Source organism: Pipra filicauda, unplaced genomic scaffold (assembly GCF_003945595.2).
Source record: "Pipra filicauda isolate LSUMZ 115617 unplaced genomic scaffold, ASM394559v2 scaffold80_size11013439_pilon, whole genome shotgun sequence".
NCBI lineage: Eukaryota > Metazoa > Chordata > Aves > Passeriformes > Pipridae > Pipra > Pipra filicauda.
In genome coordinates, this window is record NW_024104987.1 from 7,367,094 (window position 1) to 7,383,988 (window position 16,895).

Here is a 16,895-nt window from a genome sequence, read left to right on the forward strand (position 1 = left end):
GGACACAGGTCTGTCTCTGAAGGTGGGACCAAGGGCCACAATGTACCTCTCATTTCTATTTTAATAGATGCAATGGTACCAGGCACGGCTAGCTCAGCCTGTAATTAAAATTCCAGTGCTAATCCCAAAGATACTCTATAGGAAAACTTGATTGAAAGCAATCCTCTTGACCATTCTGCTGGAGTTTCCTGTTTTGAGGGCAATCATGTGGCCTAGTTGCCAATTAATTCATGGAAAGACAGCAAACACTTTAAACAAACAGTGATCAAAGAGCAGCACAATAAGGAAGCAGGTTTGCCAGGAAGGTTTCCAAGCCCCAAAAGCCAGTGCTCTGCACCTTGCCCTGGCTGTTCCAGGCACAACACACTCGTGGCAGGTCCAAGGAAATCGGTTTGTTCTGCACAGCACATCAGACACTTCACCTGCCTCAGCCTCACCTTCACCATCCCAACTCCACTGCAGGGCTAAAATCCTCAATATTCTTTGAGAGTCTGGTCTGCCTTATACAGGTGACTTAAATAACGATTTTTTTCCCTTTTTTACATTTTGAGGTTTTTTCCTAGTGCCTCCCACATGATTTAAGCCACACCACTCCTAACAAATCCCATTCTACTCGCTTTCCATGAACACTACACCAAAACAAACAAGCCAAGTTACCTCTGAGTGGTGTTATCTGAGCCTTGGGGGAGAAGATCCTCCTCCAGAGCTAAGTGGCCATTCTCCAGGGCTTCAGTAGCCCCAGGACCGTGATCCTCTCAGTGCTTGGGAGGCAAAGAGTGCTCGGTGTTCTCAACACAAACTCCACGCCTCGGAGGTCAGGAATAAAACTTTATTGTTTTCAAATTTCTTATCTGCCTCCAACTAATCAGTTACTTGTCAAAAGATGTTTGGCATAAAGAGGCCAAATTGCTCTTCGGTTTTTGTAACAGTAACGATCTAGAAAGTGGCTGCAGTACAAGTTTTCCTGGAGTCAATCCAGGCACCACACGGATCCGTGGTAGGAAAGCAGGAGTTTGGCGTGCAAACCAAACGGGAGCTCTCAGTGATCTGATACAAAAGTTGAGAGGGAAAGAGCAGCTTAGGTGGATTTAGATTTACACAGGAGGAGATACCCTGCAACAGAGCAGGTGATGCCTGTGCTGGTTATTCCCTGGCCTTTCCTTGCCTCAAAGGAAGGACATTCAAGACCATGTTTTCTAGAAATTGCAATCTGATGAAAAAAGTCCTTTATGTTTCTTTCAACTCTACACTTTCCCTTTCTCCTGTAAAATTCCCCTGGCATCCAGACACGAAGGGAATTAGCTATAATACCAGAAATTCCCATTTTGTTTCCATGTTGCAAAAATTAAACACAAACAAGAAGTTCCTCCTCCTCCTCCTCGTCTTACCTCTCTCTGAGCACAGAGTCCTTCTGTACTTTGAGAACTCACAAATCAAATCAACTTGGAACAGAAAAGGCAAACATTTGTATTAAAATAATGGGAATTGTTAATTACCCCCATTCATCTCACAAGCACCTTGCATGGAAAATTTCCATGGAAAAATTTGACCATTTAAAATAGTTCTTCTGTTTCCCACCCTAATGCCTAAAAATGGAGAAACAACACAAAGTCCAGACAACTGAGTGCAGGAGTTCAGGCAGAACAAGCTGCTGCCTCACCTTCCAGCCACAGGCTGAGTGAAAACCCACACAGTGCTGGTGGAAACTTCCAAATACTTTATTTAGGAACACTTCTGCTCATGTGCTGTGGGGTTTTTTCCTGTTTAAGTCACCACAATTACGAAATTATCTGCATTTTCAAAGTGCCTGTCACCGTGGCACCTGGGTGCTTTATAAAAAAAGCTGTCTGGTATGACAGAGATGATTTATCACTCACAAACCTCCTGGTCTCCTGTTCCTTATCCCTCATTTCAGGTGTAGCTACTGACCAAGGATGAAGAACAAAGCAACAAATGAACTCCAGAAAAAGATCATCTTGTTTTCAGGCAAGGTTTAGATCAGAGACAAAATGAACAATGAGAGACCCAACTTCCCATGAAGAGCAAGTAGCTATTTCCAAAGCCACCCATGAAGCTAGTTTCCCAGGAAAATCCATGTAGGAATAGGTTCTATACTGTATTCAGGTATTTAACAAAAGGTGTGCATGAATAAAGAAGGATGCTATTGGCCCAGAGTACAAATTCACCCACCACAGCTGGGGTAACCATTAACATTTCATATCTGCCATCCTTATCGATAAGGAAAGAGGCTCCATTTTGTCAGTTCTGTTACATTTTTAAAAAATACAGAGACTTCTGGGATTCAAAAGGGAAGGAGAAGTAGCCCCCTTGGCTACTGTTCCATAGCCATCATGTGGGAGCCTCATCTTGCTGGTTTAGTTCTCCTGTACTTTTACCTCTGTTTCCCCATCACACCCCAATTTCTAGACCAAAATACCAAATTACAGTGTCAAATAATGGGGCAAAGGGAAGAGTCAAATTATACCTATGCCCTGGTCCATGCTAAGTAGATGTGTACTGGCCCTGAACAGGCCACTGGTCACAGAACTTCTCCAACCAAAATGGAATTTCTCTGTGCTCCAGATTATTTTCAGCTATTTATAGTGTGTGTTTGTTTCTGAATAACTGCTTGTCTTTAATACACTGGGAGAGAATGTGAGTGCACAGACATACACACAGGACACAGGAGAGAAGGTGGTAAAACTTCCCTCTGTTGGTTTCAGGTGCAGGTATTGGTGTCCTAGAACCTCTTGGAGCTTTTCCTTCAATACAGAATAAAACCTCTGTTTCTCTGGGGGTCCTGGTTAACTTTTGAATCCAAAAATGCCCTTTATATATCCTGTGAGGCCACTCTTGGCCTTCTGCTCCACCTTGTCCTCCAGAGGTGGGAAAGCAACATGATTAAGGGCCAGGTCAAAGAACAAGGGTTTGCATGGAATGGGCTGGAATCCCGGTGGGAAGTGCACGAGGTTGACTTGCTTGCTGACAAGAGAAGGATCCAGGCAGAAAGTCTCAAACCGTTCTGAGAGTGGCTGAAAGAGAAGGAGGCAGAAACACAAATTAGACACATCAAAGCTGATGGGGTCAAACAAGCAAAGAGGACTGAGCAGCAACTGAGACAGAAGAAGCCAAAGTTCCCTTGTGTGGCATCTTGAGCCCTGTCAAAGGATCTCTGGAAAACCTTCCCATGTGCAGAGAGAAAGCTAAATAAAGAGGCCACCCTAGAAGCTGCAAGCAGCTGCCCAGCTCCTGCCCAAGGAACTCCACTGTGCCAGGGACCTTCTGCACGTGCAGAAGAAAAACAAGCCTAATAAAATCTCCCAAATAAACCAGTCATGACCAAATCCCGACCAGTGTGACACTTCTTGAGTTATGAGAGTCACTCAGGTAACAGGTTAAAAGTGATGTTCTTTAAGAGCACTACTGGAATCTGCCCGAGCTCTCAGCTCTTACCTTGCCATCCTTGACCTGAGATGGAGACTCAGACTCATGAGGATCATTTGCATCTGCAAAATTGAAGAAGAAGTGGTAAGAATAACAGGCTTGACCCCAGCGTAAAGTAGGATTGTCTCAGGAACCAGCTGCCTCTAAGCTCAGCTATGATCCTTGCTCTCTGTAAGACTATTTTCAGTAGAATCAACTTGCTTTCTAGACTAAGAGGAGCACAAACACTCAGCTATGGCCCACACAGCTCTGCAGTGGTGGAGAGCTGCTCCTTCACATTGTCATGGGAATTTCCGAAAAGCAGCAGAGACTTTGAGTTAAGCACAAAGCAGCAGATGATGAGAACAGCCCCTGGGGGGGTCTGTTAAAGCAATATTAAGGCAATAAGAGACCAGGCAATCCATTCCTTATCCTGGGTTTCCAGCAGCAGGCACAGCAAAAACAGCGGCCCAAGAAATCACAGAGTTCACTCGGTTCCCAAAAGCTCCACTGACCAGACTGACACTGACAAAGGGCAGAACATCACTGCTCTCCCCAGCAGTTCTCAGTAGTTCTCCCACCCAGGCAAAACTGGGATGTGTAAGGACATATTGTGTGCAGCAAAAAAAAAAAATTAAACACTAAACTGTTCTGTGCAGGTTTCTCAAAAAGGGTGCCCATCCCCTTGAAGGGTTTTCACATCCCTGGGCAGGGAGCAAGATGCCAAGTGTGCAGTCACTGCCTGCCTGCATTACACACAGCTAGAGGCAGCTAGAACTGGGGGGGAAAATTAGTTTTCCAGAGCCTGCATGAATCAGAGTGAAGTGGAAAAACATTTGGAACTTCAGAAATGAAATAAAAGGAATGAAATAGCTGCAGGGGCATTATTCAAGATACATTAGAGCAGAGCTGTAGTACAGTCTGTAGTATATTACTCACCTAATATAGCTGCTGCTTGCAAGGAGTATTTCTCTGCATTAACTTGAGTGATCAGATCCTGAACATCAGGCAGCTCCTAGGGCATTAAAGAAAATCATTTAAGAGCCTGAAATGTGCCAGTCTAAGAGTCAGAGCAAAGGGAAAACCTGACAAAAACTAATTCCTACTGCTGATAAGCTTTCCCAGAAGATAAAAAGCTACAGTGTCATGCTTCAGGCACTACAGAAGTCATATAGGAAAAAATGCACAGGTGAGGAAAAGTGGTAAATTGTTGTGGGGTTGTTACAGGAAGTCTGCCTCTCCTCCAAGGCGAGGGCCTGTTGAAGAGTTCCCACATCACTAGAAAGACTCTGCTATAAAAATCAGTCTTGAATTGTAATGGCCTGGCACCTAATTAACAATAAATACTGGGACAGAGCTTCTTCATAAACTTCAGCTCCCTTCTACACACAGCATTAGGTTCCTACCTTCAAGCTGTTCCTATGAGCTCCAGCTCCTGACTGAACTTCCCGGGCGTATTTCAGCACCCTCTCATATAACACAAGAGCTTCACTCCACTTCTTTACCAGGACATAGGACTGGGCAATGAAGAAACACCTGCAACAGTAAAGAGTGGATTCCTGACATGTTTGTTATCCACACCTTTTGCCAACTCAAAGGACTGGTAACAGGGGATATCCTTAGGTAGCACTGGCCAGTTTCCCCTCAGCATCCAGTCTCCATTTCACAAAAGGGCAGAGGGAACTGCATCAAAGGCTTGTACAGCACACAGAGCTTTGGAGTGACAACCTTTGAGGATGTCATGTGTGCTAAAGAAAACCTGGCTGTTTCTCAGTCACCTGTAAGCTTTGTACACGAGTGTCTTCAATCCAATCTCTTTTTGGAAGTTCTTGTCCTCCTCTAGGCCGGGAAGCTGCGTCAGTTCCACAAGGTTCTGTGCAAAGGAGAGTCAGAATAACAAATGCAGGCACTGTTTTCCTCTGGAATCTGCTGCAGTAGGAGAAAGCTGCCCCTTCTGACAAGTCAACAGTACACTCCCATGGAAATACTTTCCATCCAGTTTTCTAATTATCAGTTTTCTAACCTTGTGAAGGACTCTCATTGAAACTTGTGCAAGTTGCCCTCAGGACAGATTTCCTGACACAAACAGGAATTAGGACAAAGACTCCTTAGATTTCACATGAACTAATTCTTTCATAAGGCATTTCCCTTTCCCATTCACAACTGCTTCAGCCACAGGCTCCCACAGTTAATAGAAAAATGATGGGAGAAACTGAAAAACTGCTTATGAAGAACAAGTATTTTTAGCTGCTACTTTCCCTGGCCAGCAGAAATTAAGGCAGCTCTGAGGGTGCTGCATAAAAGAGTCAGAAAGACTATTTCAAAACTGTGTTAATGTGCCCAACCAAGGACACCCATTCCAGCAGCACGTTCTGCTCACAACTAGAAAGGGTTTTTTGTGTTTCATGTAAACGTTGAACATCTCCAAGGTACCTGCAGGTACTTCAGACTTCACAGGCAGTTCAACTGCCCTGCTGTATATTCCCCATTAGGTTTTTGTGCCAAAGGACAAAGAATTACCTGCAGAATGATGTCGTAGAGGCGGATGAGGTCCTGTGGCCGGGGCGTGCGCTTGCCGTCCTCGTCCGAGCGCTGCTGCTGCAGCAGGGCCTTCTGCAGGGACTTGGCCATGCTCTCGTTGCGCTTGATGGCCGTGGAGAGCTTGATGTAGGTCAGGTAACTACCAAGAAAACAGAGAGAAAATACCATCAGAGACTTACTCAAACAGTACTCTTTGTTCCGAAAAACGCCTTCCTCCCCCAGTCTGAGCTGGTACTAGTGGGGGAAAAACACAGGGAAGGTCAACTTGAGAGTCTTGAGGGAAATATTTTCGAAGCTGCACGGATCAGATCCTTATCTGTACAGTCATCCTTCGAGATGAGAGAGGCCCAGAACAAAATCCCCATAAAACAAAAATCAAACAAAAGTAAAATCCTGACAGAAGTACACGACTGCTTCACGCCAGCACACAGCAACGTTTGCCTATTACCTGTGTAAGTACTGGATGTTGGACACCTTCCCAGAATCATTTTCCAGAGAGTGCTCTCGCTGTTTCTGTGGACATTGGAGACAAAACACTGCATGATTTACTTAAAACTGGCAGACGAGGGAAGAAAAATACAGAAGCAATTCAAGGTTTGGGTAAACCATAGAAGCTGTAACAGATTTTCAGGCAAAAGAGAGAGGGCTTCTACACTGCTATTTCCTCAGTCCAGTTCTGAAGAGAATAAGTTCAAAGGTAACTCTTATGCAGCTCTTTATTAAAGAAACCTCAGCCCTTTTTTACTGTTAAGCAAGTTTAACACTAACAAATCAGCCCCAAAGAAATACTGTGTTGTTGGAAACAGAAGCTGATGTTTGCTGCTTACCTGGTCTGGTTTCAATTCTTCCCGGACTGCCTGAATGGCATCTCTGCACTCACTGAGTAAAGACTCAAACAAACGTTCCTTTGTCTCCTCATTTTCTGCCTAAGAGCAAAGGAGATTCAAGACAGCTTAGAAATCAGAAATTTTTGTATGATGCACCAATTAACTGGGGAGAGTAAACAAAGCTTTTCCCAAAGTATGGCTTTAACGTTCACGGGTATTTAGAACTCCAACCTGTGCCTGTCTGCAACACAGTCCTGGGAGCAAACTGCCAGAAACCATGGGGAATGTGGTCAGTGCTGAGGATTCAGGAGCATGAAGGCCTAGCACACACAGCTCATGGCCTCATCCCTGCACCAGCTACCTTCCTTCCCAGCAACTCCCTTCCCTTCCTGGATGGCACCTGCACTGCTCCCAGAGCAGCTGAGGCCGGACTGCACTGTGGGAAAGGCCCAGCAACTGAAGAGCTGAGCAGCACCAAACTGGCAAACTACCAATGCAGACAGCTCTTGTTATGCTGATTTAATTTTTCTCATGTGGTAAGAACATGTAGATGATTATCTTTTCTCCACTCCCACTCTAGCAATGCTCACTGTGGCAACAACTTGCTGGTTTGACGCATTTTTTACAGTAACCCTGTATTTTAGCAGCAGGAGTGACCGACTGCTTTTCTGCTGTCGCCACAGGTTTTGTCAAAAAAAGTGAAGCAGCTTTTGGCCTTCTGCCCCAACAGCAGAACATGAAAACAACTTTAAAAAAACAAGTTGAAGCCTGATCTCTGCCTAATTTACTGGCATATCATGTACCTAATTAAACAAGCTCCCAAACTCGACTTCATTCGGTAACCAGGTGGGGACTGCAAGACTTACTGATACAGTAAAACTGCCCAAAAACAAACCTCAACCTTAGTAACTGAAGAAGATTAAAGAGTACCAGCACTGTGTTATACCACTTCCAAGTAACAGCATAAAATGAGCAACAAATTTGTTGCAACAAATTTGCAATTGTCCAAATGAATAAAAAACTGTCTAAAAACAGGCTCACTTGTTTATCTTCCACAGAGCTCTACAGTCTCTGCCTCTCCACTTCCCACATTTGCAAACCCAATAAGGAATGTTATTTTTACTCCCTCACAAAGCCTCAGGTATCCTGAGATGAAGGCGGGTTTTTTGGGTTTGGTTTTTTTTGCTTTTAATTTAAGATTTGCTACAAGAATTTTTTTAAGGTGGGACTGACTCCTGAGAATAACCAGAGACGAGTCTGACTGCATTCTCAACCTCACCCAGAGCAGCACAGCAATTTCACTGTACGCACAAAAATGAAAACACACGGCCAGATCATCAGTCAGGCACAAACAGGGAAAGGGCTGGGCCCTGCCATGAAACAAAGGCTTTCCTTTCGAAGCAAAAACTCCTTGAGCTGATGATTCTATGCATAAATGCACATATGTTCTGATTTGGGAGAGATTAGATCACAAAACTGTGATCTTGAATCACAGCTGGTGATTCAAGTGCCCTGACAGAACAGCACAGGTTCATCTTAAAGGGCATCACAGGAACTGATCCCACTGAACCCACTTCCAGAAGTGCTCAGTCCTCCTATTAAATTTGTTCTAAACCACTGTGTAACACCTCTGACAGTTATTTTTTGCTGCAGTCCAGAGATGAGCACAGAATCCTTGAGGCAATGCCAGTTAGGAGCACACTCCTGTCATGCTGCCCTGCACCCTTCTCACTTCTACCTGGTTACAGCCAATGGGCCCTCGAAGTCACACCTTCAAACCCACAAAAAGGCTGCCATAAGCAACTTTAAACTTCAATTTGTATTTCAGTTTGGCTTATTTGTTCTGTTTCTCCCATTACCAATAGGATATTGAAGGCAACGGTGTAACTGTGCTGAGAAAAACTTCATTTTTATACACAACAGATTGGTTTTACTTCTAATTAAACCTTGTAGAGCACTGATGTTATGTCAGGGTTTTAACTCAGTCAAGATGAGCAGAAAGGTGCCAAAGATCCCAGGAACCACAATGCATTCAGCTAAAGATAGACTGCCTGTCACAACTACAGAACTGCTTCCAAGTTTTAGCCCTCTGGAAATATAAACAGTGCTGCTGCATGCTCAGCTCTCACCAGAACTGATTCTGAACCACAAAACTCCCCTGTTTAGTCAGAGCTCCCAAGGAACACAAAGCAAGATGAAAACCAATTCAGCCCACTGTTCTGCCACTGCTTTAGAGGGCAACTACACTGAAAAAGCCCAGCTGTCAGCCTGGCAGGATGGAAATTAAAGGAAGGAACTCTGAGCTGCACTTCCACCTGCTGGCCATGTGTATGTGCTTCCTAAAAACGAACACATTCAGCACCCTTCAGTTCATAATATTTTGACAAGAGTGGGTAACACTCATGTTTCCTACCCAGCCACATCCTGTTTATCCTACTCACACTCCTCTTAACACTATCCCCTGTTCCTGCCTTATCCCTTTGTAGGGTTTTCATTTTACCATTTTTATTTATCGTCACTATTCTCCTCGTGACAAAAGGTTTTTTTATGCTGCAACAAGCCCATCTTTAGCTGTAATAGTTGTTACTGAAGATCCTTTCACTGCCTTTTCAAACTGCAAGTGGGTATGCAGCCACTGAAAAGCAGGATACACCATCTGGTCACCATTTCCAAGGAAAAAGCCACATGTGAAAAACTTGACTACGATATTAAAGACCTGCATAGTATGTGCCACTACAAGTTCCAGTGAGCTGGACTTCAATGATCCTTGTGGGTCCCTTCTAACTCAGGGTATTCTATGATTCTATGAAGTGTTTCAGAACCACTGTATGTGAGATTGATTTATATCCTCACATTTATTAATCCTCTTCCTGCTTTTGAGGATTTCCATAAGTCAGTAAGAGAATGGAATAAAACTCACAGCACCTGCTTCACTTGGCAAATTGCTTCTGTTGCTGAAAATAATGTGTTTAGTATGTATCCTTTTTCTTTCAGCTGCCCTGAAATTGGAGCATTTGAGCAAGATGCTTAAAGAAATTAAAACTAATTCAAAATCAGTTGCTCTTAAAAATGCTCTTCACTCCCAAGTGACAAACTAATAATGGCCATCATCCTGCTGCTGAAAGGCAGCACAGTGTTTCAAAGAGCAGGAATACTCAGAACAGATCTCCCAGACTACCACTTAGCAGACTGTGAGAGTTATCCCAAATGACACTTCAGCTTTGGGTCACAGTCAGTATTCCCACTTTTACTTTTAGCCTTCCAACCCCAACCCTGAAAAAAATAGATTATTCCAAAGCTTTTAGTCCAGGTATCAGGCACTGCTCTGAAGGAAAGAGGATGGTCAGAAGGCCAGTGCTGGGTTACCTGAGCGATTGCTGCCTCGTTGTCAGCCAGGCCCAGCAGGAAGATCCTCACTTTGTCTATTTTCACTGGAACAGTTCTCCCTCTCCACTCCACCTCGCTCATCGTGGCTGCCTGCTTTGCTCGAGTCTGGGTGATCAGAGCCTGCACAGAACAGACTCACATTATGAGCTTGAACTTAAAGGGATCCAAAACTTCTTAAATTCACATTACATTTAACTATTTTGAAATCAAAGAGTTTTTTGGGAAAGTGTGGCTTCCCACAGAGCCCAGGCTTGCTTGCTCGCTTCTGTTATATTCTGGCTCTTGAATGGTTTGCTGCAGCAATATTCATGCTCAACAGAGTCTCAATGAATGCTTCAAGTTGAAGTGTGCAAATAAGTTACCTCCAGTTTTTCTGCAAGAAGACCTTCAGTGCCACCAGACCTGAGTCTCATCTGCATCAACTCATTCATGGCAGATTGGTCACCTGAGAGAATCCACAAATCCAGATCACACTTCCATTCCACTTCAAAAACTATTTTCATATACAACAGCTAATCAATAGATTTTATACTGGTAGTCTGGGGACAAAGGAGAGAAACTTGCAATTTCATTCTGACTTCATAGCAAACCACCACAAACCGTTATTTTGTCTTTCTACACAAAACCACAGGTGCTGTTGCAAAATGAGTCTATTTCTCCACTGCTGAACTGTCCCAGAACGTGTGCAGAATTTGCCCAAAATATTACAGCTTTGCTGCAATGTCACTTAGAGCAGTATTTAACTAAATCAACATCCCTTCCATGTGAGCAAGCCTTGCTCTTTGCTGGAGATCAGGCACCCCCTTCCCTTACCAATGTTATAGGCACAGTAGCGGATGTTGGGCGAGATCTCTTCCACACGCTGGTTATACAGCACAGCTTGTTCTTCTGTGAAAGCATTGGCCAGTTTTTCATAAATGGTCCTACAGCAAAGAACAAATATTAACGCTGCAGTATGTGCCCTTCGTGGGTGTTATCCCAAGGGAGGAGTTTGTGTCTCTGCTCCAGAGGATGCTGTTTCTTCATAGCACCTCCTGGTTAAGTGCACAGTTAACTAAACAACTCAGAGTTGCTGTACATACTGCACATACACTTACCCCACTGGTTCAATGCTATTTACTAAACGAAGCTGGTGAAGTGGTGGAACTCACTTGCATTTGTTGAAAGCCTCCATTGCTGCCTTCCACTCCTGGTGCTCGAAGCGAAGCATCCCGGTGAGGTAAGCCATGTACGCCTGCAGACAGAGCAGGGGCAAGGGAATTCACCCAAGATCCACGGCCTGATTACTACAACCTTTAGTACAAGGCTGCTGCGACACCTGCAGTGAGTGACTGAGCCCTGCCCTTTTTGTTTAGTCTTCCCACAGAAGGCAACTGATCTGAATGACAGGTTACCACCTACTTACCTTTTCTTCTTTAACTGAGACATTTCTAAGTCTCAGTTTTCTAAGTTTTTTCACTGCTACATTTCTAAGGAATCAAAGAATCATGGAATGGAATCACAGAATTGATTGCTGGAAGAGACCCTTAAGATCATCTAGCTCCAACCCCCCTGCGATGGACAGGGACACCTTCCACTAGACAGGGCTGCTCAGAGATGAGAGCAAAGATGTTTCTTGCTTGTTATGCAATCAACATGGCCCACTGATGTTACAAAATATTTTTTTTCCAGCAATATGCTATAAAATGGAAGTTTAAGTAACTGAGCATGGTACTAAATCCCCTTGTTCAAAGATACCGGTGTCACAACACAGTTGCTTTCTAATTTCCAGGAACTGAAGCTCCAGATCTTGTGTTCTGGGTGGCTATCTCAGGGCATTTAACAAAGATAACTCAGCAGATAAGCACGGTTTCTTGGGCTGTGTTGCATCGCTTTAGTCTCCCTCAACCATTTTTACTTTTCTTGATTATCCATTGCTAGACAGTTCTTATCTCTTCACCCCAAATCCAAAAGATGCTGTAAAACAAGATCAAAGTACCAGTGATTACCTGTGCTTCCAGCTTTGTCTTGGCATCCACCCTGTTGCTCTCACAGAGCCTCTCCAGCTCCTCGGCGTGTTTCACAGCTTTGCGCAGCCGCGACAGCAGGTGGAAGCGTTTGCGGGGCTCCGTGTTGGCCTCCTGCTTCAGCTGCATGGCATAGCTCCAGGCCCTCTCTGCATCCATCAGGATCAACAGCAAATACCTGCAGGGCACAGGGGGATTAATGAGGAAATAATGGCATCCAAATGAGAATTACATCACCATCAGTTCCTCGCCACGGGATCTGCAAAGCTTGGTAACGGAAGTTCAGCTTGATCGTGTTTTGCGCTTGATCAGCTTGAATGTTTCTTAACATTAACAAAGTCATATCATTCCTAACTGCTTTCTGCTGTGTTTCTCACTCAGAAATGCAATTATCCCAAGTATTCTATAGCACCACAGACACTGAAAAGACAAAGAATTTATCGTTTTGGGTTGTTCTTCAAATGGGTTCAATATGTTCTTAACAAGTCAGGTGAATGCAGCACAATGTGTTCTTTTCCCACAGAAAAAGAGGAGACAGCAGATGTTTCAAGTGTTCCTTTTCGTTCCTGACATAAAAAGATGGGAAATGAGCCCAAAATCCTGGCTTTTATCTTTTATTAATATCAACAACACACACCCCTGAAAAGAAACGTTTCTGAGCATATTGTATAGAATTCTTCCGCCACATCCACATGAAAAGAAATTATTGAAGTGAAACTCACTAACAAACTGAGTGTTCAATTCCATGCTGTACCTGTTGTCTGAGAGAATCTCCTCAGTTACTTTCTTCCCAGTGAACTTGTGCCTGTTGCCCATCTTGAAGTTGAGAGTTTTTCGGAGCCTCCGTAGCCTGCGGGAGCAATAACCCCTAAAAAAAAGACAACCACAGTCAGTTTGGCCAAAGAACAACTTTCCTTCTGCTTACTGCTTTATCCAAACAGGGAAAAAAGGACTAAAGGCTGTGCCAGGCCATGTTTAACAACTAAGAACTCCATGTCTGACATATGGTAAGAGGTAGCTTAGACACTGCCTGTAAAACAGCAGTTAATAGAAAATAAGAGAGGTAAGAAGACATATAATAATCCCTGATCTTGAAAAACCAGAATGATGTTCTCATTACAGATTGGTTTATGTGTGTTTATTGAATACTGACATCACACAGGTGTTAACAAACAAGCTCTTCAGGGCAATGGAGAAAAAAGAGCCTGTGTGAACCCTCCTAAATGGCACAGCCACAGAATGTTGCAGCGAACAGAGATCAGCACACATCAACCAGCTCACATGGAACAACCTGCCAGGGGTATTTACTTGGCAGATGGGTTTTGTTGCCTGCTACAAAGGGTTTACTTTTTAAATTAAGAGAAGCCAAGCCACAGGAGGAAATCCCAGTACTAACCTGTACCTCTGGAAGTCCCCATGTCTCAAACCGTGCTGCTGCTGTGACTCCTTCACGATCTGCAGGACTGCGATTCATGTTAAGGCACATGGACAGCACAGTCTGTCACCAGCCCCTTGTTCCACCCCAAAATAACGGAAGGGAACTCTATAGGTCCCGTTAAACAAACGTGCTGTGAACAGAGGGGCACTCCAAAACCTCCTAAAAACACACAGCTGAGAGAACTGATGGTTCTAAAGCACCTCATGACTCCACTGCTCACTTCAGAGCTCATGAACATCAGCAAGGCCAGGACTCAGACAAACCTCAAGCACCTTCTACAGACATCCACGGGAGTGTTGCTTCACTGGAGCTCATTTTGGGATAAGCTGTGCCAACAGACACATCCAGGCTCATACAACTGACTGCCTCAGCCTGGCTACACAGCCTCCCCAGCCACACTTGTGATATGGTTTTGTTGGCAAAACCGAGGGAGAGAGAAGCTTTCCTGCCCTTAAACCTTCCATCTTCCCAAAGGAAAAGGACACAAACACCCTGAACAGAATCACTGCTGCCTTCTCCACACAGCTTCCACAAACAAACAGCTTTCTGAACAAAGAACCTCCTCAAAAGAGCTTTTGGAAAGAACTCAGGGGCTGATTTTCTGCTCAGTTTTTCAACACATTTCTAGTCTTGCTGCACGACTGTAACTAACATCTGTGACACAATGCACTGCCCTGTGACCTGGGATACCATCACTCCATCATTCCCATCCAGTCTCTGCACTCTTCAGTGCATTTGCCAATTTCTGTGCATCCTGTAGTTCCTTTATTCCCTTACTGATGCTACCAAGTAAATAATAGACCATATTCTGGTAAATCTGCTGATGCTTTTCACACCGTTTACAAGGCAGATTATTTTGTGAAATACAATCTCCACCACAAACAGGAAATCTCTGTGCTATATATATTTATATCCTCAAATTTCCCTTTTTTAGCTTTATCAAGAAGCCTTTAAAAAACACCCAAAACCAGACTGTACAACAACCCCTTGAAAAGAAACACTAATACTATACCTAAAGAAATCACCAGATATTTAAAGTTTAAAATGTCAATGTCTATCAAAGTGTTTTCTTGTAACTACATCTAAAATTAAGTCTCTCAAGTATTAAGAACCTGCACCAATAGTTACTACAATGAGTTATTTCATATTTGTGGAACAAACAATTCAAATTGCAACATCTCAACACAGCGCTCCTCGTCCTTGCTGTCTACCCAAGATTTTTTTCAGACTCTCTTTTATCTTGTGCAGTTACTTGCTGAATTCATACCCCCTGTATTATGCACTTTTTCATTGATTTAGATATTCCTAACGTTAGCAGGGCAATTGCCATGTCTGCAGCTTACTCCACAGTTGCTGACCACACACCACCTGCCATATGCCACGTGGAAAACTGCCACCTCATTTCACCTGAGTTTTCCTCTGACCCAGAAGATAAATAAACCCCAGCTCTCCCACAGCTGTGCAGCTGGACTAGTTTCACATCTAAAGTTTCACGTACAAAAACGTCCACGAGCTTTACAGGCCACATCAGATTTTGGAAGCACTAAACCCACAGGAGGCGGTTTGCCACCTCAGCGCACCTGTTAAGATTTTTTGATCCATTATTGCTTTAAGCTTTAATATTACAACCAGCAGCTCAGAGGTGACCTGCTCCTATCTAAAGCACACAATCCAGCACAGAGCTCCGCCGTGGGGGCTGGCTCCAGCTGCCACGCGGTTCGGAAGGAGAAGCCGCACAGGCAGAGCACAAATCCACACCTCAGGAATGCCGGGCTGGGCCGTTTTACACAAACCAACCCCTCACGCCGGGCCGGGCCAACACCGCCCGCTCCTCCGCGGTGCCCCCTCATGGGGCCCGACCCGGGGAGTCCCCGCCGCCCCCCGTCCCTGCCCGCGGGGCCGCATCCTCCGGGCCCCGCGATCCCCGCGCTGCCGCCACGTCCCCCCGCCGCCCACGGGGCCGGGCCTGCCACGTTCCCCCCCGCCCTCCGCCGCGGCGCAGGATGCTCTCCAGGCCCAGGCTGTCGCCGAGGCCGCCGGGCTGAGGCGCGGCGGGCCGCTCGTTCTCCTTGTTCTCCTTATTGTCCTTGCCGTCCCTGCCGTCCCGGTTCTCCTCCGCCCCGGCCCCGCGGCCGCCGCCGCCGCCCTGACGCTCCGCCGCCATCTTGCGCCAGCGCCGCGGTGCATCACGGGCCGGGCAGCGGCGCGAGGGGCCGGCGCGGGGGCCGCCGGGAACGGGGAGGACCGGCCGGGGGATCCCGGGGGGGGATCGGGGCTTCGGGGACACTCCCGGCGCTGGGGCTCACCCTGCGTTTGGTACATCCACCCCCGGCCCTCCTGCCCTTGTCCCACTCAGTCACACCCAGTCTGAGCCCCCCAGCCTAGTCAAACTCCTCTGCCCCAGGGTCACCCCCAGCAGGGCTGACCCCAAATTAGCTCCCAGGGTCACATCCTTAACCCTGTCCCACTCACACGCCCTGGTACTGATTCCCAAATCATCCCCCAGGGTCACATCCTTAACCCTGTCCCACTCACACACCCTGGTACTGATTCCCAAATTAGCTCCCGGGGTCACATCCTTAACCCTGTCCCACTCACACACCCTGGTATTGACCCCCAAATCATCCCCCAGGGTCACCCCCCCAACCCTGTCCCGCTTACCCCAAAGAAGATCCACATCAGCCCCCAAAATCTCCCCCCTCCCACTGCCTTTGCCCCCCTTGGGCTGTGTACCTGGTTAAAGAGACTCTGTGTTGTTACTTCAAAGCCCCAAACACACCCAAATCCAGCAGCACTTCCGTGGAGCTATTTAAAGGTATCAAAATGGATTTGCGCCCGCTACCTGGGAGAAGCGCTTAAAACCAGGTCCTCTTGCACGTGGATTTTAAATATTTGAACGAAGCTTGGAGATAAGTTGTTAGGGACAAACCCCAAACTGTTTTGAGTACCTGGTGATAAATATTTACACAAACATACTGGTTATAATAGTGAGTGGTACACACTGCTCTCAGAGCTGCTCTCATCAGGCCCAGACCTATCTTTGCCAGCCTGGGCTCTGCCTGCCTGGCTGCTCTTTGCTGCTGCCACACTACAGCGAGCAGCAATTTTGGCTCCTCTCCCCTTCCAAGAGCTCAGCTGTGATCTCTTATTCCTGGTTCCAAAGTTCTCCTTTCTTCTCATGGGCAGGAAACTCAAAGGGAAAAAATAAAACAAAAAATCAACGGTGTCCTCAAGCTGCAGCAAATCTCTTAAACTGTGTCCGTCTGCTCCAGG

At 45.6% G+C, this 16,895-nt stretch overlaps 1 protein-coding gene across 1 annotated transcript; it reads right to left on the reverse strand.

Annotated features, from left to right (window-relative positions):
- Positions 1-815: 815 nt before the first annotated feature.
- SRP68 (signal recognition particle 68) lies at positions 816-15,801 on the reverse strand. Its single transcript, XM_027749811.2, has 16 exons — positions 15,630-15,801; positions 13,581-13,647; positions 12,939-13,052; positions 12,167-12,362; positions 11,330-11,412; positions 10,992-11,101; positions 10,541-10,623; positions 10,158-10,298; positions 6,792-6,890; positions 6,413-6,477; positions 5,944-6,103; positions 5,202-5,296; positions 4,830-4,959; positions 4,363-4,438; positions 3,454-3,506; positions 816-3,032 (listed from the first exon to the last, which is right to left on the reverse strand). The coding sequence occupies exons 1-16, from the start codon at positions 15,784-15,786 to the stop codon at positions 2,805-2,807; spliced, it is 1,857 nt and encodes a 618-aa protein (XP_027605612.1). The 5' UTR covers positions 15,787-15,801; the 3' UTR covers positions 816-2,804.
- Positions 15,802-16,895: the final 1,094 nt, after the last annotated feature.

Excerpts from the sequence above, each read along its gene's own strand:
- SRP68 (XM_027749811.2), bottom strand. The coding sequence starts at position 15,786 with ATGGCGGCGGAGCGTCAGGGCGGCGGCGGCGGCCGCGGGGCCGGGGCG. Across the intron at positions 13,648-15,629 it reads CGACAGCCTGGGCCTGGAGA|TCCTGCAGATCGTGAAGGAG; the intron begins GCATCCTGCGCC and ends CATGAATCGCAG. Across the intron at positions 3,033-3,453 it reads CTCAGGTCAAGGATGGCAAG|CCACTCTCAGAACGGTTTGA; the intron begins GTAAGAGCTGAG and ends CTTCTCTTTCAG.